Source organism: Argiope bruennichi, chromosome X1 (genome assembly GCF_947563725.1).
Source record: "Argiope bruennichi chromosome X1, qqArgBrue1.1, whole genome shotgun sequence".
In the NCBI taxonomy this organism is placed as follows: domain Eukaryota; kingdom Metazoa; phylum Arthropoda; class Arachnida; order Araneae; family Araneidae; genus Argiope; species Argiope bruennichi.
In genome coordinates, this window is record NC_079162.1 from 101,363,456 (window position 1) to 101,390,076 (window position 26,621).

Consider the following 26,621-nt stretch of genomic DNA (forward strand, 5'->3'; position numbering starts at 1 on the left):
TTGGTTCAAAAATCATACCCATTTTACACATGAACTCTAACAAAAAATATTTCCAAACTGATTTCTTAAAACCTTAATAAACTACAGTATAAACTAATATGATTAACTAAGCATAACTAATCACTACAGCATGAGCTAATCACTTAAAATTTATTTCTTAAAGTATATGAAAAAAATTAAATACTGAATATATAAAACTATGAAATACGTTGAAAATATAATACATTTATAAAATTAACTGTTGAAACTACAATGAATACCCTATATAAGGAATTTTGATTCTCTCCGAATGTTATTTGCAAATCTCATTATTTCAGGTTAACACTTGGCTCAATTCGGCTGTTATTTGAAAAAGTTTTGGTTCGGCAAATAATTTTAATGTTACAGTAATTATTAGTGAAATCCTCTTTTTATGTTATTTCCCAGGGTTTTTTAATTTTTTTTTCGGGGGGGGGGGGGTTGTGGCACAGAACATATGTAATGCTTATAGGATAATTTATATAGTAACGATAACAAAAAATTATTTAAGTGGAATATTTTACTATTAGAACTAAAATTGTTTCAAGAAAAAATAAAGTTCTTAGCATAACAGATAAAAAGTTTATTATTTACAGGAATTTAACACATGTGGAACGTTTTAACTAGCAGCCAAATAAATTTCATTTTTGGATGATTTTAAATCAAATCTGGAAGACATTGTCGTTTAATATCTATTAATTGTTCAGTGGAACAAACTACAGTCATTTGAGACTCAAGCTACTCTTATTCGCTAAAAATATAAATATAAAATAAAGAAAACATAAAAACAAAAATCTAAAAAATTGTATGGTGAAAACACATATTTAAAAATTTAAGCATCAGAATTTTCTTTTTAGTTTGAAAAATCAAGATTAAAAGCATATCCATCAAAAGTAAAACATCGCTTATTAATTTAACAGAAGACTTCTTACATTTATTTTTCAGTTTGGCAGTGTTCCAGGTTTCTGATTCTTTGGAAGTGCCAGAATAGTTTCATGTCTAAACGAAGATAGCTCATCTTCAAAAAAAAATCTTGTAAATTTTAATAACACCTTGTCAAAAAGAAACGCACCTCTTTTGAATTGTCTAATATACATAATTTATCACTGGTCGGTTGTTTGGGTTTTACTTGCGCAAGAGCCATGTTTGGCTATACTGCGCTAATTGCATGGGGAATAAACAGAATCACGGTGACAAGAAATATGGTGATATATAAAAGAAATCAAAATTCTAAAAACAACTTGTTTTTACCCATAATGGAAACTTAAAAATGATAAAATATTTTTTATCAAAACTGGTAAAAAGAAATGCTTTAAAAAGATCACAAAAGTGAGTTTTAATAGATAACATGCAAAGCATGTTTAAGACATCAAGTAGTGGAAAAAGAACGATTAAGCCATCAGATACTGAAATTGTGCAATTACAATTTTAAAAACATGATATAAGCAAAGAAATTCAGAAACAACTTTTCAATTTAGGTCCTGATAAATTGCATGTAATTGTATAAAAATAGAAAAGTAAACCATAATTAAAGAAAAACTGCTGATTCCATCATTGAAACACAAATTTTAATCATTATTTTCCAGAATTTTGATTCGAACATTTCCAATGTTATTTATTTGATTAAAACTTAGTAATCAATCACTTATCGTACCTTAAAAATTATCGATTATGTTTATTCAAATTATTCACCATTTATGCTATCTACATAAATTCCATATTACTTCTAATAAACGATAAACGTACAGTTTTCTTGTTCTCATGTGCAACATATTTAAGTTCATGTACAATATCTTCAAATAATTATTTTTTTATATATTTATTGCATTTCAATTTAAAATATATTACATTTCAAATGACCTTATTTTAAAATAAATTTGAATTAAAATATAATTTTATGTAAAAGAGAAGAATAAGTTATACCGAGTTAGAAATGTAATTTAATATCTTTACTAAAATGTGAGCTGAAGCGGTTAATGCAAAGTAACTCAATAGTCATAACTTTCATAACTATGACGCTAATTGGTGATAAGCTGAAAACTTTTGGTTTCCGATGCGTAATTTGGTTTCCAATTAATTATAACCCATAGTTCGAGTGGGATGAGCCATGATAATTTTATAATGTATTCTCATTTCAAATGAAATCGTCTCATTTTACTGTACTTGAAAGTTTTTAGCACTTGAAATATGTTTCATGCAATTAGCACTTCATAGATGTAGTATCTGTACTTGTTAGAGTTTATTCCTTAAAGAGAAACTGGTTTATAAAAATAAAGATATATACTTTTTAAGCAAACAGATCCGTGTAAAGTATTATGGTACATCTAACCTATTCCAACTCTTTATTTTACTATTGTCATTTCATAACACCATAAGAAAATATTAACCATTGCACTATAATTGCATTTGTCGCCAATTGTTTTTTTTTATAAATATGCGATTAAAATGTTCAGGGTATTCATAAAATAACTTTTCCTATTTGTAGCCATCTGCAGCTAAAACGAATGAGCAGAATGAAACTAAAATTCGTTATATATGAGAGGATGAATTGTGAAAAGAAAAAATAGTATCAAATATCGCCTATTGGAGAGATTTTGGCGCTGTCGGAAACGAAAATGGGACAGTTATTCCAATAAAGTCTTTAAGAATGGATTGTGCAAAATTTCATTTTTGACAAAGTAATACAAGTACATCTACAACATGAAATTCGCACTAAAAGTCATTTTATTAATCAACGAGACCATTAATTAGGGGTCTCCAAGACCACGGGCAGCATTTTCAGTGTACTGATCTTCCTACCGATAAAGATATTGCATTCAGTATAGGACATTTTCTATTGTTTATCTAAATTGTCATTTGAGATGTTTATAACAACATCTGTCATTATATCGTCCTGTACCTGTTCTAACTAAAGATCCAGCTTCCTCTGATTTTTTTTATCATACCTCACAGTATTACATCAAACTTAGAGCTTTACGTAAGTTATGAAGCCTTCTAAATTCCGTAAAAACAGCCGCAGCGTTTCACTTTCCATTATAAACCTGCTTTAAGAGTAAAAACTCGATCAGATAAGGTAAAGCGCGTGTTCAGCACAAATCAATAGTCAGTCAAAGAACTGCTAAATGTTAGCTCTCCCTTTTCTAAAACAGATGCGTGATAGTGTGATCACGTACGGATTGAAAATTTGCATAATCTGCCTAGATTGTGCACATTTCCTAGTAGGCACGTGACGACAGTGCCAAAATCTCCCCTGTCGGCAACTTTGGAAACTATTTTTTTTCTTTTCTTCTTTTTCTTCTTTTTTTCAGAATTTATATCACAATACCCATGATGATATTTAATTTGGTTTCATTTCTTTGATTTGCTTTAGCTGCAGATGCTTCCAAACAAGTAAAATTTATGGTGATGGTAACATGGTAAAATAATGTAAGCTAAATTGGATAATGATAATTCACCAAAACCTCAAAGTTGAATTAATGCAAGTAAACTTTGGTTTTATTTCAGGAAACTCTTTTCTTCTTATGCACATTTATTTAATTTTATTTGTTTCACGTTTGGTAAAGAGAAATTTTTGTAATCTATTTTTTACCCACCCAATCCGTTGAGCTAGTTTTGAAACTTTGGAGATGTGTGTTCTAAATGGCAATATGCTATTTTAATATTTTCGGAATTCAACTATCAGCTAATAGAAAAATATAATTAAATTTTGATTCAAAACCAATTTTGATTCCGAATTTGAGGAAAAATTGATTCTAAGCTTCTATAATATTTATAATAATAAGCTGAAGATTAACAATTAGAAGATAATTAAAATAACACAATTCCGCATTTTAATATACTAAAAAAAGAGTCTTTTTAAAACTGTTTCTATTGCATACATTTTTAACGGAAATAGTTAAAAGCGTATAGCTTTCAATTCATTTTAAATTGTTTCTCTTTTTAGGTAGTGTGTTTCTACACAAGGAAATGCTATGAAAAAAATTCTACTGAAGATGATGTCATAATCCAGGCTAATCATGTTATTCAGCTTGAACTTCAAGAGGGAGACTGGCTTGTGTAAGTTTACTCAATAATCCTACTTTTGAACACTTTTATTTAACCTGATTGGCTTCATGTCTGTAAATACGGAATTTTGTGATCGAATTTACGTTCACTTCCTGGTGCGCAAAAGTTTTAAAATTTCGTAATCTTCTATGTTTTACACTATTTTAGTATTTTTAGAATTTAATTATTCCGAATCAGTGTCGGCATCTAATAGTAAGTTTAAGAAAAAGATTATATCAAAAACTAAAATGTGGAAAATGGCTAATAATAAATTGTACACTAATAAAAGCGTTTTTTTCACTAAATTTATAATTAGTTTTATTTTAGATAGAATCCTTTGGAAAGAACGAATGTAATCAATTTATTGTAGAAAATATTTCCTAGGTTCATAAATCAGTGACTTTTAAAATTATATAACTTAATATCCTTTAAAAATTTCTGATGTATAAATTAAAAATTATAGAATGAATGTCATTCACATTCTAAGCAGCTTTGTCTATTTTTTAGGTATCATCTAATTTTTTTTTAATATCTGATCACGGTTAAAGTAAATGGATCATCAAATGAATCAAAATATATTCTAGGCTCATAAATCAGTGACTTTTTAAAAAAACTAACTCTTGCCATGTTAATAATATCATTAAAAAATTTCTGATATAAATATTAAAAATTAAGGAATGATTATCACTCCCATTTTAAGCAGCTTTGTCTATTTTTTTAGGTTCTATCTAAAACTCCTTTCTTAATATCTGTAATGAATAAATATCTGTAATGATAATAAATGAATCATCGCCGAACTTTTATAGATTGCAATATGGATTATAATCTAAAGAATCAAATTAAATCCGAATTTGTCATATTTTTCTCGATATTTTTCTTTAAATATTATTTAGTCAGCCACTCGACATTAATGAAGTTAAAATAAATGCCTGATGCATTTCTGATGTATATACTAAAAATTATGGAAGAAAATCATTCACATTCTAAGCAACTTTGTCTATTTTTTAGGATCTGTATAAAAATAATTTCTTAATATCTGATCATGGATAAAATAAATGAAACATCGTCCTACATATATAGATTGCAATATGGATTATAATCTAACATAATCAAATTAAATCCGAATTTGTCATATTTTTCTCGATATTTTTCTTTAAATATTATTTAGTCAGCCACTCGACATTAATGAAGTTAAAATAAATGCCTGATGCATTTCTGATGTATATACTAAAAATTATGGAAGAAAATCATTCACATTCTAAGCAACTTTGTCTATTTTTTAGGATCTGTATAAAAATAATTTCTTAATATCTGATCATGGATAAAATAAATGAAACATCGTCCTACATATATAGATTGCAATATAGATTATAATCTAACATAATCAAATTAAATATAATCAATTAATTAAATATAGATTAATAAAGGTTCAAATAAACGTCCGATGAATTATTTTAATCTAGCTATCTCTCTCAAAGTAAAGCTGCTAACAGATATGTTGAAAAATAGCAGCTATCACTTCTCCAAAGAGAACCCTACATAATCCATTAGGGCAAAAAAAAAAAAATTAAAAAAAAAACGCACAGGAAAGAAGAGCCGCCGTAAAAATGAAGGAATGTTGATGATTTATTTTTTAAATTGTTTCTTAACAATAAAAACAGTAACTCTCGTTTAATTAAATAAAAGGATACGTCCCATTATTGTAGACTATCCGTCTTTGGTTATCAGCATCGTATTATATCTTTTTCACTTGATCCATTTATGTCAACATAACAAAAAGTTTAATCAACTGTGTAATGTTCGCATTAGCTATTTATAGTTGTTTTTACTTTCACTTTAATTTTTCCTAAAGTTTTTATGACATAATTAAAAGGATTATGGTAAAGGTTCAAAAAATTTCATTTTTATGACATAATTAAATGACAGTTTTATGATATAATAACAAATACAGTTAATAATACAGAAATGCAGTTTTATGCTACGATTAAGTGTATCTATGGAATAATTAAATGAACGAAATGAAAAATGTAAAAAATAATGTTATTAACAAGTATGTCGTTTATCATTAGAAATAGTTTACTTTTCATTTTGATATCGAAATACACAGTTTTATATTAAAACAAGCGACTATTCAAGCGATTTCTCTTGTGTTGATATCGTCTATAAAAAAGGAAAATGCAAAATACATTTTCTTAAGGCTTGAAATTTTATATTCAATCCTTTAAGAAGATGTAAGACCCACAGCTGTAATTAATTACTAAAAATTTCAGATAAATGACATTTTTTAGTCTCAAATTTGACTCATATACTTAAAGACTGCTTGGGATTTCTACTTTAGAATTTAACAAAATATAATTCGGCATTGATGAAACATTCAGTTTCTAGGTCCAAACGGGCTTTAAAAAAATATTTTAAGAAATTAATAATATCAGCAGAAAGCAATCTAAAAAAACTCTTTGGTCTGTAATAGGGGATCCTTAATTTAATATTTGATGTAACATCACACATAAAAATCTTAATATAAATTTATACAAAAATACACAATTCCAGCAATTAAAAACGCTCTGGTAAATAATTTTCACAAAGTAAAATGCAACATGCCCGCTGAAGAATGCCAATTCTCATATAAATAAACATATATAGAGAAATATTTTTGGTTCATTTTTCGTGAGAATATGTTTGGCTTGGTTACAGTTTTATGATTCGAGTTCATATTTCATTCCATTTTATTTCAAGAGCCTTGACATTTAAATGTTTTATAATTTTAATCAAATATTCAAAATCCAGTACTTGACACGACAAGAAAGGTTAGCAAGGGAAAAGGAGAATAAGTAAATTCTGGATATTGCAAAATTAAAGAAAAGAGTTTATAGTTAGAAAATGAAAAATTAAAAGGAAATGTCCGTTGATACATTTTAAAAATCATGAATTTAAAGCTGGTAAGATAAAATGTATAATAATGCACTAATAACTGACAACCTTATCCAGAGAAAGGAAATTTAATCCTATGAACTCAGACTAAAAAAAACAGTACAAAAAGACATATGATACGTCAACTAGGAACAACAGAATTTTAAGAGGACTAAAATGCGAAGCCAGACAGTTTTAAAAATTATACCAAACAATTAAAAAATGCAATAATTTTAAAAAACAAATAATGTAAATAACGGCTCATGAATTTCAAAATTTTTGCTTTCATTCTTCGCATTAAAAGCAAAAATGAAATTATCAGAAGAAAAGCGATTAAAATTTAAAAGTGAGCGATGATGGATGTAATTATATATTGAAAAATGTTTAACCCCTTAACTGTTTCATTTTCTTTACTATCTAATAAGATGACACCTTCTATTTTGGGAATATTTTCTTATTTTGTTTCAAATAGAAATCCATTGCATACTTGACTTATCTATGTATTTGAAGTAATTTTAATATTGAATTATAATCATCATGAATGGCTTATTTTTTTGCTTGCAACTATCAAAATTCGATAAATCGATGCACGTATGGCACTCGGGCAAAACAGTTAAGTGGTTAATATTTTGTGAAAAAATGAGCTGATATTTAATCAACTTGTGTTTAAATCACTTTAAAAAATTGCATTAAAAATTTTTTTAAATGTGCGGAAGCGGTATTTTTATTTCTGAAACGTCAATTTTTTTTAAATTTTAAATGGATGTAAAAATAATCTTTATGTGATGTTTTATTTGTTCAGAAGTTATAGTGGAAAAACGTAGAATTCTTTTTATCCACATTTTATCACCTCTAAAACAGAGTACAAATTTTTTAATGGCGCCGTTAATCTTTCTAAATAATAGGTGCTCGAAATTTTGTTTGAATCTGTCTATTGGTAGATATTGATATTGATTGATAGATAGATAGATAGATAGATAAACTGCCTTCAGAATTATTGATAGATAGATAGATAAATTGCCTTCAGTGACAATCTGATCGCCTATCATTTATATTTTAAAAATAATTGAAGCAAAAAAATTGAAAATTAAAAGAAATTGCGATTATTTTAAATGCCAGAATTTAAAGATAAATGATTAGTTTGTATATTAAAAGATATCAAAAAAAAAAAATATTTAAAGGAAAAAAAACCTTAACAATGGCGTACAGAATAAGAGAAAAGAAACTGAATATTTAAGATATCTCAGAAAAGTACTAGAATGCAGATTTTTTTTTCGCAATAGCGCACTTTTTAAAAGATTGACATATTTCAGTAACAAGGAGCATTTGGAAATACTGTTGATTTATGTTATTTGGAATCGCAATGCTGGCCTAGTTGTAGAACAGTATAAACGTCATTCTTCTGAATTTCCGACATCCTGTTTATGTATGGCTTAGCGATAACAAGTATGTTTACTGAAAGGCTTAGCGATAACAAACTACAAGATTCGCGAGAAGGAAGGGGGGAAACGATTCGTTATACAAATGATCCCAAAATTGACATTTTGATTCTTATTTTGTTACACCCGTGCTAGAGTACGAATAGTGAGTTCATAACTCAATATTCCAAAACCCACAGTGTAGAAAACATTTCAACATTATAAGAGGCACCCATACAGCCTCCGTAGAATCCATGGAATTTTGCAACAATTAAATTAACAACTGCACGTTGGTCGTCTAAAATTTTACAATTGGACCCTTCTTCAGATAAAATCAAATCCTTTATTCTTGAAAAATGCAATTTGAAAAGACAAATGTCGTTTTAATCGAGAAAAAAGCATTTTTTGAACGGTAAAATTTCATTATTCGTATAAACGATTCATCATGAGGGGCAATTTTCCATAAATCTTTTGAGTGGCATTTTTAAAATTTCGTTGGTTAGTCTCATTTCGTACAGCAGTGTACTAAATGATTATCGATATATTCAGTTAATTTTGATTGGTATTAGGCCTGAATTAAAAGATAAATCGTCTTTGGCAGTCCCTGCTCTGTAGATCTTTGCCGAAATTCACTCAAATATATTTTAAAAACTTCTCTGACTAATAGTTGGCATTTGTCTTAAATAAAAGCTTTTAAATCATGGCATATTTTCTCTTGTTATCAAAGAGTTTGAAAATTTTGAATGTAACTCAATAGTTTAGATCTGATGAATAGACTAATGTTGAAAAATAAACTAAATAAAAAGGATCATTTTAAAAATATCATTAACGTGTTATCAAAAATGCGTGAAGTAAAAGCTAATAATTTCTACTAATATGCATTTCTCAAAATAATGGTACAATAACATGCATCCTTTATGATGTACATATTTTCTAGTAGCTTAATTGTTAACAATAATTTTTTTTAAAACTGAAATTACTTTTAATAGAAAATTTTGCAAAATACTTTATAATTAGAATCCAGAACTTTACTACTGCTATTTTAATAGAAATATTCTAATTCGTAACAAATAGAAAAACACAACAGTTATAAGATATTTACACAAATACACTCCGATAAACTAATGACAACTGATTAATAAAGCAGTTTTGTAAATACAGACGGTTTGTACTCCTTGACTAATATGTTTCAATTGATGTACAGTTTTAGTTTTAAAAGTACGGTCATTTATCCTGTTATATTTATGAGTTATTTATTTGACAAATACATGAATCTACAAATCCATACTGTAAACTCTCTGATGAAATTAGCTCAAGATTCGATACACATCTTCAATTTTGCTGATAAAACTGTATGGCGAATTTCATCCATCAGGATTCGTTGCGTTTTTATGCATGTATATATATTTGAATAAAGTGAAAGGACAGCACTGATTAATTTTGTTTAAAATGATAGTAAATTTTAACAATACCCATATAATATAACCCCCGGGGGGGCTACCTAGAAATGAGGATGAGATGCTTCCAGTACAGTGGTTGGATCTCGCCACCCTGGTGGGTACATAAATAGGTGGGGGATCTGGTTCCTCCCATCGATGATGAGACGTACTTCCTTCTGGAAGGGTTGTACCGTGGCCGGTGATGGCCCTTAGGACTCAACCACAGTTCCCGCCAATGTTGCTTTTCCAGTGGTCCAGTCATTCAGTTTTCTTTATCCGTGTGCCTTCGGGCGGCTCGGAGAGTCAGTGATATGACTTCTCATATATGAAGTAGAGAAAAGGAAAGTTGCGTAATTATCGAAAAATCCAAACTTGAATTTTGACAAAACTCCACTTTCAGATCTCTGCGAGTAGGTAAAACACACTTTTGGAATTGCGTCTGTTTCTCGTTCTTTGTGGATGTCTGTGAACACAATAACTCAGAAACGCTTTGAGATAGATGGATTATATTTGATATGTGGTCTTTATATTAAATTTGTAGATATCTATCAAATTTGGAACAGTATCCATTCTCAGGAAGTCCATCTATCTCGATGACCAAATACAAAGAAACATGATAATTTCAAAACTTAAAAAACTAGATGTTTGAAATTTGGAATATAGAGTTAGCATTAAAAGTGTAGATGAGTGTAAATTGTTGAATTAATTCCAACTAAGGGTTAATCATCTGTCCGTCTATATTTCACATATATTTAAACGCTGTAACTCAAAAGTGAAACGACTTAGATAAGTGAAGCTCAGTACAGTTTTAAAGTCTAAAATGATGATTTTTATAAAACTTTAAACTAAAATTGTCAAAAGGTTGACATTCTCTGTCTATAATTTCTAATGCATGTGAATCAGGTAACTGAAAAATGCATCAACTTGGGTGTATGAAATAAGGTACCTAATTTTGTCACTTAAAATTTAAATTTGTTTCAGATTTTGCACAAAATTCATTAGAGTCAATCGTCTGAACATTATCATGCAGGAAAAACGTGATAACTCAAACACGCAGTAACTTAGATGAATGAAATTTGGTATGTGATTAGTCATATCACTGATTCTACGACCCGCCCGAAGGCACAAGGATAAATAATACTGAATGACCGGACCGCCGCAACAACAACATTGGCGGGAACTGTGGTTGAGTCCTAAGGGCCATTACCGGCCACGGTACAACCCTTTCCGAAGGAAGTACGTCCCGTCATCGATGGGAGGTGCCAGATTCCCCACCTATTTATGTACCCTTGGTATGTGATTATGCTACTAAAATAGTAACTGTGTGTCAAATTTTGATTTTATTCAGTTGAAAAAAAAAGAAGTTCAAAGTGAATCCACGGTTTTCTTCACTCTACTATGAAGCACAAAACACTCATATGCGGGATTATAAAAATAAAAATCTGATTATTCGTGGCATTCACGACTTTGATTAAACTCTAAAACTTTTATGGTGGGTTACACTTTTGTAGAGGAATATATGCGGAACTTTCGGGGAAAATATGTTTCCCCTGATAGATTTTGAACTGCTAACCGTACTAAAAACACCAAAGAGAAATTTTATATCTATGCCATTTCTCGCTTGACTTCAGTTCTGAAATTTAATTATTTCACATACTATTCAATCAAAAGGAAAACATTATTAAGATTTATCATAGAAACTCTATAACTTATATATAAAAAGAATCTAATTTATTTCAGTAACTTATCAGATTCTGTTGACTTATCGAAATCTAATTCAACAGGTACACCCACTTACAGTCACTGAAAAGCTTCAAAACGGTATATACTATTTGCACATCTGACCTTTTGACTGGAAATTTCAAATTAATAATTTAATTTTTGCGCCATCTTTGCTAGGAAACACATATTTGTTGTTTTATCCAAATATTCGTATAACTCTTCCTTTGGACCATCCAGTTAAAGTTAAGGATGATTCTAAGAAATCTAATTATCTTTCCATATCCATAATCAAACAAACTGGTAGCGGTTTGTTTTGAGTATTGCCATAGTTCCAAATATTTTTCGTTTCTCCCATGCTTTCGCCTCTTCCAAGTTGGAACCTCAATTTTATAGAGTGCAAAACACATATGAGGTCTGGTAACAAAGATTTCAGAGAATCTTCTCTCCCCCCCCCTCCTCCCTTGCTTTCAGAGAATCGTATTGAAATTGCTCACCTGAGTTTTTGGCTATCTCTATATGTACGTTTTCTGGAATTGAATCTCAGTAAGTGAATAAATAAGCCTTAGGCCAAAGAATGCTTAAATTGGCATATGAAAGATTTTTATTCAGATATCCTGCATTATGAAAGAAAATGTGAAATTTAATTTCGCTCTCTTTCTTCAAACATCAACTTATTTGTCAAACCTAATCCCAATCATGTCATTTCAGCATTTTTGAATAATTTTAACTTTTCCTTTGAAATTAATATCTCAAATGGATTTTATTCCAATCTTAAATTATTCGCTTCTTTGCTAACACGGATGATTGCTTCTCTTTATAATTTCGACTTACTTTCTTAATTGCTTCTCTTTATAATTTATAATAATTTCGATATCTAGCAAGTTTAGTTGCTTTTTAGCGATATTTAAGTTCCATAAAAAATTTTATGAACATTTAACTAATTCAAAATTAAATTTGTTGTCTTCCAAATATTTTCATCAATGAATTATGAAGAATATTTTATACTAAAATTCGAAAAATTTTAACTTAAATATTGCCTTCATGGTATTGTTGTTTTCTTATTTAAGAAGAAAAGGTATACAATGTTTCCGCTTTTCGGCAGTGAATTGAGAAAAGAAACAGAATGCTCCAAATAAAATGTATAGCACAGATTTAATAGAATACAAATCTACAATACAGGGCGTTCCAAAATCCCGTATCTATCACTTTTCGAATTATCCTCCCCAGGGAGGTGATAAGAACAGCACTTTTCCTGATTTTTTTTGGTGCATTTTTCTTTTTACTATTTTTTAGGTTGATTTGGATTTTTTAACTATACCATTTTGTTTTATGTCGAAACTGTGAAATATTTCTATATACTGCTCAGTAAAAAAAACTATAATAAATAAATAGCAGTTCCTTTTCTTTCCATCTCACCTTTATTTTAGTGAAAGGTATTACTTTAATTTCACGTCTGGAAACAGAAATAACACAACAACTTGGTCACATGACTAACAACATTATAAATTGTACGCAACCTAACAGATACGGTAATGGCGAAAATGATGCCTTACAACAATAAACCTTTGGAGTACTTCAAATAAATTTTCATTCATTATTCAATAAAACATGCATTTATTAAAAAATAAAATTGATGACACATAATGCTATTATAATGATAAATGAGTTTTTAAAATTTCTTCTACAATATGAGGAAAATAAAAATAAAATTCAAAACTTACTACAGAAATCGTAAAATTTACAGTTTTTTCTGTATTATAATGGTGCAAAATAAGCAAGAACCAATGTATATAATTTTCCTTCCTTTCGTCTTTGAATTAGCAATCCTATATTTGTAATTGTCAATTTTTAATATAATTATAGAAGTAAAATAATGGTGTTAGCTTATATTGCAAAATAGACTTACAGTTCAAATTTAAATTCCGTAAAAAAAAACAAATTATTTTACCATAACAAATAAAATCATCTAATTTTATCTATTATGACAAAAAAAGATCGATTACTGAATATAAATTTCTAACAAACAACTTTTTGAAAACATCTAAAAATAAACCGAAAGACTGATTTTCACAACGAAAACTGTTTGCAATTGATTTCAAAGTACATTTATTCATCAAAAAAATTCCTTCAATGCATCAAAAATATTAAACTAATGATTTATTATGATAAACTAAGATCGTGCCAAAAAAAAGATTATGACCAAAAAAGGATCAATTACTGAAAATAATTTTCTAACAAACAACTTTTTAAAAACATGTAAAAATAAACCGGAAGTCTGGTTTTCAAAATGCGAAATTTTCTTAATTAAATTCAAAATGCTTTTATTCATTAAAAAAATTTATTAATTGTATACCTTTGAATCAAAAATATAAAACTAAAACATTTATTTGAACCAGAAAATAAAAATAAAAAAAACATCCATGTTCACTTTCTCATTCATCAATTTTTGTTCATAATCAAATGTGTTCTTTATTGTACTACTTTTGCTCACAAGAGTCATTTCGCACAAGAGTCATTATTTTGACTATATCAATATCATTTCATTTTTAATATACATTTTTATTTCGTACAAACGGAATTTGAACACATGAACCTGATAATCCAATGAATGAGTTTTCAGGACTAATCGTATTTTGCTCAGTACATTTCGGAATACAATTTTCTTGCATCGTATTGTTTCGGCATTTCAATATAGTTCATGCATTTTTAATGTGAATATTTCTTTTGCAGCCTTCAGATGAACCTCTCAAGCAATGCCACGTATGAAGAAACAGAGGACATTGATGTGATTCTTGATCCTGTACCAGAGCGAGAGGCAGTGTCCTGCAATTTGGCAGTTCTACCAATTGAGGCAATGGCTCGTTGGAAAGTAAGATCTGGAGAAAACATTACTCTCAAAGACGAACTTCTTTTGGCTGGAGTCCATGTATTTAACGGTATATTTATTTATTGATCTTATACAAAGTCCTCCGAATTTTACCGATATTTTGTAGAAAATATAGGTAAAATTCCGATATTTTGTAGAATAAGAAAATATGGCAGATGTAGGATTCATTATATTTTATTGCATGCTTAGAATTTTTCGTTGTTTTTTCGTGAGAAATCTGACAAATTAACTAATAATACTATATAATCTAGATCGTAGAACTAGAAAACTACAAAAGACAGTCATCTCCCTAATTAGATTTCTTGAATTCGAAAGTTGTAAGTTGTTTCGTTTTAATTTAACAGAAAAATTTTCTGCATTAACAACTAAACAATAATAATTTTTCATGAACTCGGATTATAAAATTTCCCAATTAATGTTATTAATTTATAATTAATTATTGTTATAATTTTAATGTTAAATTTAAAATTAATTAACGTTAGAAATTTTATAATAAATTAATGTTATCAATTTGTTATTAAATTAACGTAATTGCTAAGTGCTACAAATAACCAACAATCAGATAAATTATAAGTAGGATTTTGATTGAAATTTCGATGAAACATTTAGAGTAATCCATCAATAGCAAATTTCAATGTTTTATATTAGTTTAGTTTATATTTCTTTTAAGAAAATAAGCATCCGCAAAAATGGTAGAACCTACAAGATTGGTTTCTCATTTCTAAAAATTGTTGGATTGCTCTTCCCAAGCACTAGAATTAGAAATCATTGTTTTAAAATAACTGGCGGGTTTTATATATTTCATAGTATTTAATATTTTTTGAATGTTAAAATCGGAAAGTAATTTAAGTAAGTAAAAAATTATTTCGCAAATTATTATTCTTAGATGTTATTTAAATCATTTTTTTATCAAAGATATTCACAACACGTTTAATGAATAAGTTTGTTAACTGAGAAATTAATTCTTTTAACTATATATGAAAAATCTCTTTTTCCAGTAAGAACATTGAAAAATTCATGAGCCATAAGCTAAAATAGATGATTTATCATTTTATATATTAATTCAAAATTCCCTAACAAAGAAAATAACTTAATCCAATTATTAAGAATTATATCAAATATCAGCATCTGTACCAATAAGTATTATCTGTACAATAAAGTAAGATTCAAAATGTATATAGAAATTACAAAAACAAAATTTTATTCAATTTTATACTTTGCAGATACCAATTTTTTACTTTTCATTATAAAAAAATTAACTATCTTTGTACTAGAACTTGTCCCCGTCTATCTTGCTAACAATATCTTATATCTGATTGTCACAGATTAACTAACAACGGTTTCAATAGAAAATACCATGCACGTTGGCAGTGGTCTTACAAAATAAAAAAATACCTTATTTGCATTACACAACACTCAAATCAAAGCTAATCACTAAAATCGGATTGAAACAAATAGAAAAATATGCAGCGTTAAATATAAAAAAAAGTGCTGAAAGAAAATATTAGCAATAACCTTTAGTTTGGTTCGTGAAGAGAAAACACCATGAATCAATATAAATATTATTTATTCTTATATAGATTTATTCGCACACGATAAATCAGTCACTTTAAACATAAAAAAACTCCCATAATTCTTGACGCCAAAACAGAAACTGGGATTTTCGCAAACGAAGGTGAAGCAGATAAAAGAGACAGGAATATTTCAAACTCCACCCCGAATTAAAGGAGCTGATGGACAATTACATATGCTGATTTAAGAGTAGATCTCATATTTCTTTAATTTGGTTCGTGAAGAGAAAACACCATGAATCAATATAAATATTATTTATTCTTATATAGATTTATTCGCACACGATAAATCAGTCACTTTAAACATAAAAAAACTCCCATAATTCTTGACGCCAAAACAGAAACTGGGATTTTCGCAAACGAAGGTGAAGCAGATAAAAGAGACAGGAATATTTCAAACTCCACCCCGAATTAAAGGAGCAGATGGACAATTATATATGCTTATTTAAGAGTAGATCTCATATTTCGGCAAAATGACGGCAATTTTTGTGCTTTACAAAGTTTTAATGTAAAAGAATTATTGTTATTGCTTCATTGTTATATATAGGATTCGACGGACGATTGGTTATCTCCACAAGCTTCTAATATATTATCTGATCTTCTTACATATCGCTAACACTATCATAAATATTAACAGCATCTTTGATCAAAGCTGTTAATATTTATGATAATGTTAGCGATAAATCTTGTGTTAATAAAGATATAGTGTCATCTAGTTCCCAGCTTTCAAATTCATAATACATTGATTTTATAAAAATCATAAAGCAAATCAATGTGTGACAGCTCATCTCTATCCTAAAACAAAACTTTGACAACGGTGTCAAGAGCCTAATTACGTCACTTTTTAATTTTAAAAATAGGCATTATCTTTCAACGTTTTCAATAAAAACATATAAAATAAAGTCAAAATTTGGAATCTCATAAATCACAATATTCTTTCATTCCTAATTTCATAAAATTTACTTCCTTTTCTAAGTCTGCTTTATTGATAACTGTTTGTACTTCTTTTCTGCATTTCTTCATAAGTTTATTTCTTTTCATACTTCTTTTGCCTTGGAGATAAATCTTAATTTACAGTGAAGATGGTTGATATCTATGAGTAGTAATGAAATTAAAAAATAAGCCATTACAAAGAAATTATGAAATTGAAAAATAGGCCAATTACAAAGAAATGATGAAATTGAAAAATAGGCCAATTACAAAGAAATGACTGAATTGGTTAACACAGAGAAAATAATGTAAGATAACAACATTATTATTACATGAAAGTAAAAATTTGCATGCGAATCGCAGTTTTCAATATTAGTGGGACATTTTCTCATTTTTTTTCTTTGCAAAACATAACTTAAAGTATAAGAAACCCATTCTTCATCCTCACAAAGAAGAAGGAAATATTTATATAATTTCTCTTTGGTCTGTTTGCAGTACTTTGAAAGTCAAATCAAAAAATTCAAAGAAGGTTCCGTCAGCTTTAAATTTTTTTTTTCACATTAGAAAGCTGAGATTTCTAAACATGAAAGTACATTAAAAATCTATAACATCCGCACAACTCTTTTAATTACTTCAATACTGATTTCAAATTTATTACTGTAGTGAAAATGATACCATTCTGCTTTCATATTTTATAGACAAAAACTATTAAATTATTATCTTGATAATTTTTGAGTAGAATTTTATGCATTGAAATTTGTCTTCATACTGTATGAGGTGATGTTTTCCTAGAACGCTTTTATTGAGCCTGTTTCTAAGATTACAACATTTTATAAAGACAATACTGCTAGAATATATCCTATTTTTATGCAAAGAGAAAACATCTTCATTTCCAACAAAAGACTGTAATTTAGGAGAATTAGGTACTTCTGAATATTTTTGCTAAAATCCCTTATTAAAAGGTTACCTACAGGTGAACACTTCCAGGATGTTTTAAGATTATATAGCTTCACCAAAAAAACTCTTTCAGTGTTTTAATTAAAATCTTTTGTTCATTCTTTTACTTCAAAATTAAACATGAAGTGCGCTCTCTAATTAAAAATACTATTTTACAAAAGGAGAGAAAATATTACTTTACAACTACAAATTAACCAAAAAAGGGCAGCTAAAGAGTGAAATGCGGGTAAGGTTTTAAAGAAAAATACTTTACTTGGCTTAAAAACTCTCTTAGAAACTAAGAAAATTAATCCGGCCAAAAAAAGTCATCAACTTGTTAGGAAAGTACCAATTAAAAGGTTTTATTGAAGCTTTTAAATTCCATGCTAAGAAATTTTCCAGATACACAATCTTTACGAATTATCTACTATTTACGATGAATCGGTTACAGCAGGAATAAAAACTTATGATTAAAGTACGATTGACAAGAATAATCAATTTCAATATAAATGATTCAAGAATATAAATGCTGCTTTTTTTAATGAATTTTACAAACTAAACTTTTACCAATTGAATTTCATCAAAATTTGAACTTGAATAATCATGAGTTTATCTTTCATAAGCATGAATTTGTAATACATAAACTCATGTTTATAAAAATCCATTAGAATTTATTTGGAGTATTTTTCTGTTTAATTAGGATACTTTCCATTCTTATATAATTTTCTTAAAATGGTAATATGATATATGAATGCAGAATACATCTAAAACAGCTACATTTTTATACATTTGTTTTCTTTGAATTGTATTCGGGAAATTTGATCTACCATAAAATCAAAAGATTGAAAGAATAAAGAATTATAAATATCATACTCTGAATTGTTTCTCAGCAATTGTACTTAGCTTACTCTTATTCTTGTACATTTCTTTAAGTTTTCCATTGAGCTGAAATTCTAAATCTTTCTGAATCCTTACAAAAACATTGATAATTAAGATCCCGTGTTCTTTCAACACAAAAATTGATCTTCAATATTTCTTAAACTTGTTATCTTTATTAGTTTTATTAGAAGACAGGTAGTCCATTTCTGTAAGAAGTGCAAGGTAGATTTCTTCAAACTCTGAAGTCAAAATAATCCTGCCTTGTTTACTTTTAGTTTCCTCAGCTCCTAATTCGTTATTTCTTCACTTTCCTATTTAATTCGTTTAAAACTTTCCACAATCAGACAGTCAGTTATAGATTTCCAATGTCGAAAGTCTCTCTAATAGTTATCTTAATGACATTTGACTATTTGTGAGAAGCCAGGGACAAAAAAGTCCTTATGACTTTTGTCAGGAGTCAGATTAACGTTCCATGGCAATATAGCATATTTAATACAATAAATATTTTCATATTCTTTCTGTGTGACACAATCTGCCCCAAAACTCATATTAAGAATAGCTTAAAATGGTAGAAATGTCAAGTGCTACTTAAAAATTCCTCAGCATTTTGTCTAAGGTTGAAGTAGTTGCTATTGATAGCTTTTTGACAGTAATTTTATTTAAATGTAAAGTTGAAATAATCCAATTCCAAGTGGAGTGAAGAGATGTTTCCTGGAGTACAATATCGATAAGTAGATTAGAGAACAAAGTAGAATCTTGAATTAAAATATCCAAAGATTCTTTCTCTCCTTTCACGTGGAAAACATTCTCTAATTCCACGAGAACTATTCCTAACACTGCACTTCTATTCGAATTTTCATTACAAATGCATCGTATTAATTCTGAGATAATATAATTTCTGCTTATTCGCAGTCTTCGAATCTTAATTAAGGGGGAAGAAGGCATATATATCGAATAAATGAATTTCTAATGATTGTAAGAAAGCTGTTTCGATGAAATGCATTAATTCTTGAAGCTTAACTCACTGAATCCTTGTTCTTCAATTTTTAATGTGTTTTACATTCGTCTAATCTCTGGTGAAAAATGTCATTTTAATGTATGGTTATATTATAAGTTAATATAAAAGTTTTCATTTGTCTTTCCACTTTCGTAACTATAAACATTTCATCTAAATTTTAAAAGGTCCAAGAAGCGAACAATATTGCCGCTTTTATAAATTATCATCCCTTTTTGATAATAAATTTCTCATTAAGTTGATAGTTCCATATTCTGAAAACATTGTAACTGTCACTTTAAAATGAATATTTAAATACTTAAAAGCATGGTTACTCTTCCTTAAAGAGTTTAATTTTTTGAAATCCTAATCGGTTAAAAAGGATTTTATCCACATTATTGAAATCCATTTTGGTTAAAAGTTATTTCTTACAGATTATTTTTTTTTTTAATCCTGAGGTAATACCATTTGAAATCGTTATAAGGAATTTTCAGCAATAAATTACGTGTTTTGAAACCATTTCTTGGTACTTTCATGGAGCAAATACGTAAAAAAGGACCACTCAGGTTTGCACAGTTAAAAACGGTAATGCTTAACCTTTGGAGGAGTATACGATATAACTAAGTAACATGAAACAGAGAATGAAGATTGAGGGCTTTGCCTTCTTAGCCACCATTAAGCAACCCTCTAATTTCTATTATTTGAGTTCAGAATGCTGAAATGACCGATTTTTTTTCATAGGTAAGAAAAATTTCCCTTCTTTCCATCAAAATCAGCTATTACAGCCCGTTTTTTTAAATGATTAATATACAAAAGAGAACCTCGCTTAGCTGATGACAATTAAGTACATGCATGCTCGGACCTTTGAGTGTTCTCAGAAAACTTCTTTGCTTCTCATATCCGTCTAGGCGAGCGTCTCTAACGAACAAAGCACCAGCCTCAGGTCATGCTTAAAGAATGGGAATGAATTTCATAGTTTATTCAGGGGTCTCGGTGCCACGGTAGTTTCATTTATTGGACACTTGGAGCCTTTCAATGTTGATAAAGTGAAACGAAAGGAATTGATATGTGCAATAGTAATTAATTACTCGCTATGGTAAAGCTGGCTGCTGAAATACGTCTTGGTTTTCCTTCAAGCGAAACAAAACTGTTTGCTTTTTTCTACTGAAATTCCATCAAGAAGGCCATAAATATCCATATATTGGAGATAAATCAGCTTTCTTATCCATAATCTTCTTAAATGTTCCAATGCCTTTCACAAATAAACCTTTCTATCATGAGTTTTCATTAATAGATTTGAATAGATCGGTTAGACCCATCGAGATTAGAATCACCATATTTGAACAAGATAATTCAGTGCTCAAACCTTCTGACAAAAAAAACCATTGTTCAGGAGAATATTGAAAAAACGCAATGAAAGCCTTTAAAATGAAATTATAATTAAACTAATGATCCTTTTCTACGTCATTTTATTTTGACAGTGAGATCCCGATTGCCTGCGACTGGTTGCGAAGTTTCATGGACTTTGAATGTAACTGTTCGCACGCAGGAGTGCGCTCGACTTCCCGAAGATGATATTTGCTCTGGTAAAGGAAGTTGTTTGACTGACCACACTTTGGTAAGTGTTTTGTTTCATAAAAGAAATTACACCTAATTGCTTGATATTTTACATGAATAAATGCTATGATCCTTCAAGAATATTAGATCTAGGAAACAACATAAGCTATGAAAATAAAGTAGATACACAACGACCTGCAAAATGAAGGTAAGTAATTATTTTGATTGATTTTTCACGTTATGGACTAAAGTTTCCAAGCAACATCAGTGCTATTAGTCGTCTGAATGTAAGTACAAATACTCACAATAATTACACTTCTTCTTACGAATGATTATGAATATTTTTTGATTTTTTTTACAAATGTTTTCAAAAACAATATGTTTTAATATTATGATGTTTGTTTGTTTTACCTTGATTATAGTTATCCTTCATCAGAATAAATTCTTTCACCATTTTTGTTTTACATTCATTAAATAAAAATACTTTTCTACTTATTGTTGACTAAACTGGCAGCTAAAATTATCCTTCCTTTTTTTTTTCGAACCACATTCATATAAATATACCTTAGATAATATCATTCAACAGACAGATAATACCGTTATTATCATCAGGTGCATAATTCGCGGATGCTATTTTTAGCCCTGATAAAAAGATTTCGGCAGATAATTAGAACCGCCGTATAATCCGTAGATTATATAGCTGATTATCTGCAGCAGCAATTTATTTTGTAACGATTACAATGAGGATTCTCATTTCATTTCAATTTTTTTAACAGATAATCAGCTGATAATACTCAGGAAATTACGGCATATCCCACTTTACAATTTTGTTTATAATTATTCGAAGATTTTAATTTTTAAATCTATTTTTCACATTATATTTTAACATTTTTTTGCTTTGAGCTTTTCTTATTTCCAAATAGAAATAATTATTTCTAAAAACATTAACACATTTCCAAAACATGTATATTATTCATTAAAAAAGCATCATTTTTCCATGCTGTAAATGATTTTAAACAATTTAGAGATTATTTTCAAGTTTTAACAGTTCTCTTAAATCACTTCGTTTATAAACATTTTGCGAAAAAAATTTACGTCAATTTTTTTTTTTAATTTTAAGAAATGTACAAAACGGTATAGTAAATAGAATTGTTATTCATTCAGAAATTCAGAAATAACAAAACTTGCCTTCATTTCATAAATCCATTTATGAAATGAAGGCAAATTCATTTCATAAATACTGTTATTCCATTTGCTCAGTAACCATTTTATTTTTCAGCATAATGTATGCTAAAGGTTAATTTTTTAATATTAAAAGATATATTTTAATGAAACATAATTTTTAATAAAGAAACAAAAATTTTTTAAGACCAAGATTATGGGATCGCCATTATTGGTCACGACTGCTGCAGATCAAGAGCGTAATGAGTTTTTATATAAATCCGCCATTTTATGAATCAAGTCCAACTACCTTTGTGTATATTCTTATCTTTATTCGCAGACAACTTTCACCTGTCATTGCTGCCCTGGATTTGTGGGACGTTTCTGTGAAGAGCGTGATGGTTGCTATGCCAACCCCTGCCAGCACGGAGGTTTTTGCGTTGACATCACTGAAGGGCTTACTGGATCAACATACCAGTGTTTATGCCCTCACGGTAAGATGGCCTTCTCCATGTTGAGAGGCTCTACAGCAATTTATTACAGCTTACTGAACGATATAAGAAACATTACGCCTCTAACAGATCCTTACCTTTGACGATATTCTGGGAAAAGAAAAAATTGATCGTCCTATAGGGCATAATATATACTGGAGGAAACGATATATCACTAAGATCATTAAAACGAGAGCAAAACTTTAATTGAAATTCTTACTGGGATATTACTCAGTTAAAAGGAATATCAATTTTTAAACTAATTTTGGATAGATTTTCAAAATATAAATTTTATACATAATTGAAACTATAACAGAGAAAATCACATTCACGGCATGTAAGAATTATAAGATTAAAACCATCCAATAAATATGGGCAAAGCGAATTCTCTATTATTCACTTGCTTGTCACTTGTTATCTATGGAGATCTATGGTTCTCTTTGAAATCTATGAAAAAAAATTTCGGTTTTAAAATAAATGCTTTTTGTTCTAAAATTAATTCCAAATAAATAATATTTAGATTTGACAATTACATTTTTTTTTTACTTCAAATGATTTTTGGCCAACAAATATCATTAGAAATTAAAATTCAATAGTTAAATAGATAATAATCCTTTAATTATTTTATTTCAAACCCTTTGGAAAGTCTTTGGTTCACATTAAATGGCATTTAATTACTTAACAAATGTAAATATTACAAATTCCATAAAATGGTGGCAATCGCACTTGGTGACAAATTCAACTAAATTTGGATCCAAAGTAGATCACAAGTTAACTGCTGGCATAAAACAATAGTTTGTAAGCATTAAAAAAAATAAAAGTAAATAATCAATTTTTTATTGTAGTAGAGGTTTTCTTTATATCTCACCGTTATGAAACAAGTTGCGGAATAATAATTAAATTTCATATTTTATAAGTTCTTTCTCAGATTGAACTCATACTGAAAAATATTAATGAAATTTCTCTAGTATAATGTATTATATCTTAAAAGTATTGAAAGTTTGCCTTATTCATAATTATCAGAGTAGGAAATAATTACTTGAATAGTACATCTTGTTTCGTCAATTATAATATCGTAATGTTGTTCAGAAAATATTTTAATTCCTTTTTATTTTCGAACATCTCAAAATTTTTTCAGCTACAATTTTATTAAAATTACTCAAAATTCAAATTTTGTTTCATTTAGTAGCCGAAATGCTTAAATTAGGTATACTTTAAGAGAATTTTACAATTTTTAGGATCAGAATGTATACAGCCTTCTATTGGGAATCTCTTTATTTTGTATTTGCTAATATGTTTTGAGGGAAAAAGAAATTCAAAGGTATAAACTAAAACTAAAACTAAAAAATTTTAATTTGTTTAACGAAATATAAACATGTATTTTATATTTCGTTTATTAACTAAAGTCATTATGCACACGTAATTTCTGAGTCGCATTTAAAGCGCTGGAATGCCAAATAGGCAAACTAGAAAGCTGCCTTGAAACACGATAGCTTTATGGCGTCTCGAGGTCTCGAGAGTTTTTGTTGTAATTGTTGTTGAGGAGATTTCAGTGAAATCTAAATTTCGACTTTTGTTTTAGTTATAAGGATCATGTACTAAATTATATACAAATTAAAATCAAGAATAATTTAAATTTTAGAACATTATTATTAGGATGTTTCCAAATTCGGTTGTAAATCAACTCTGCCAGTTTTTTGTTTGTTTTTTCAACTTACTAGTCAAAAGAAAGGCCTTGCAAATTTTGTATTTCAGTATTTAGAATATAAAGAAATACTGTTACCCTATTAAAAATATTTTTTATTCTTTACTTTTTCGCTTCGCATTTTGAATTAAAATTTAATTTTCCATCCACCAGACACTGAAACCAGTTGTCTTAAATGTGAACAGAAATCAAATATTTTATTATTTCAGTCTATCTAAAAAAACTACTAGTATAGGTATTAAAATCAATAAAGGGTATATGGGTTGGGAAGGAAACGTGTATCGCTTAAAGGCTTTTATAGACTTACGCCGACTTACAGTAAGTCTGATACCATGTTTCTAGGCAAAATAAAACTTCCTACTTGTTCGTAAAGTTTGTGTTTACCTTGCTAGTTGCAGTTCTCTATGGAGCAACAAACTACAGGGCACTGCTTAAGGTTCCGTTTTTATAATGTTAGGAGATACGTGGCCAGCAAAACAATCTGCTGTCAAGCCCAAATGATAGAGTGTTATATTACGTCCTCCAGCCCTTTTCTAATCTCCAATTCAGATGCTAAATATCAAAAATGAAACATTATCGCAATTTATGCAGTTTAGAGTCAGAATTTGATTTTGAGAAAAGAAAGGAAAAGCATACGAATGGCTACAAATAAAAGATATCAGAAGACTTATTTAAGGGACTTTGTATGTTAAAATAAATATGTTATATACAGGAAAAATATGGGTTATTTAAATATATTCGATGAAATAAATTTATCTTAAGTCTAATTAACAACTGTATCCTTTTACTGAACTGTTCATTAATATAGAAATTCCATAAGATAGGCAATTAGTTTGTTTTCCTAAGAGCTATTTTAATTTCAGTTTAATCAGAAAAAAATCAGAGATCAATTAACAGACAATTAATACGACAGCAGCAATAAAAGTTCATAAAAGCTTACTAACTTACAGACAAACGTTGAATAGTTATGAACGACATTCATATTAGAATTTCCTTTTAATCTTACTTTTAAATGCCCGGCAACACTTAATGCTAATTAACTAAATTCTTCAAGCATTTACTTTCATGAGTTAATGCTATTCCATTTAAACTTCTCCTTCCGAATCTTTCTACAATCAAAACTAGAGAATAATTAACTGGAGGAAAAACTGCATTCGCTTTCTGTTTAAAACGATTGGAAATAATTATCACTTTTCAGCATCTAATGAGACTTTTAAATGTGAGTTTAAATCTACAATTCATTAAATAAAGTTCATCACAATTATGCAAAGAAAAATTTCGTTTCTGCTTTTCTTTTTTTTATTACCAAATAGCTATCATTCAGGCCATATCTTGATGTATCCTTAGAATAGCGGTATTTGAAAGTTTAGTCAGTTATATACTAAATTTGGTTTTTTGTGCAATAAATTTCGTGTGTGTTTCTTTGGTATTTCCAGAAAGCCTGCAACATACGAAATCAAACGCATTCTACAAATATGTCTTTTTTTTTATAATGTGGCCTGCAACATATGAAATCAGACATATTCTGTAAATATGTCTTTTTTTTCTAATGTGGCCTGCAACATATGAAATCAGACTTATTCTGTAAATATGTCTTTTTTTTCTAATATGGCCTGCAACATATGAAATCAAACGTATTCTGCAAATATGTCTTTTTTGATTAAGTGACCTGTAACATATGAAATCAAACATTTTCTGCAAATATATCTTTTTTCATAATGTGACAAAATTTCTCTCGGATTTTCCCGTTCATAGATCGGATGTCTCCTTAATGGCACTTATTCGTATAACAACGTAGTCACAATGGCAATAATAACTTTGGATGTCGTATATCATCTAAATGCCTGTTATTTTAAGCGTCCCTATGATGTCACGATATTTATATCCTGAAAGATGCGCAAAGGATTCCAATGGAAATTAACTTGATGTATTTGACGTGTGTCACATGAGCATGAATTG

At 28.6% G+C, this 26,621-nt stretch overlaps 1 protein-coding gene across 5 annotated transcripts in view; it reads left to right on the forward strand.

Annotated features, from left to right (window-relative positions):
* LOC129959101 (delta and Notch-like epidermal growth factor-related receptor) overlaps nucleotides 1-26,621 on the forward strand; it is a 435,345-nt gene that overhangs the window by 370,869 nt on the left and 37,855 nt on the right. For all 5 annotated transcript variants that reach the window (XM_056071913.1, XM_056071912.1, XM_056071911.1 and 2 more), the window contains exons 3-6: nucleotides 3,962-4,074; nucleotides 14,282-14,487; nucleotides 21,230-21,366; nucleotides 22,807-22,960. In XM_056071913.1, coding sequence (XP_055927888.1) covers nucleotides 3,962-4,074; nucleotides 14,282-14,487; nucleotides 21,230-21,366; nucleotides 22,807-22,960 — 610 coding nt within the window. The remainder of the gene's footprint in view (nucleotides 1-3,961; nucleotides 4,075-14,281; nucleotides 14,488-21,229; nucleotides 21,367-22,806; nucleotides 22,961-26,621) is intronic.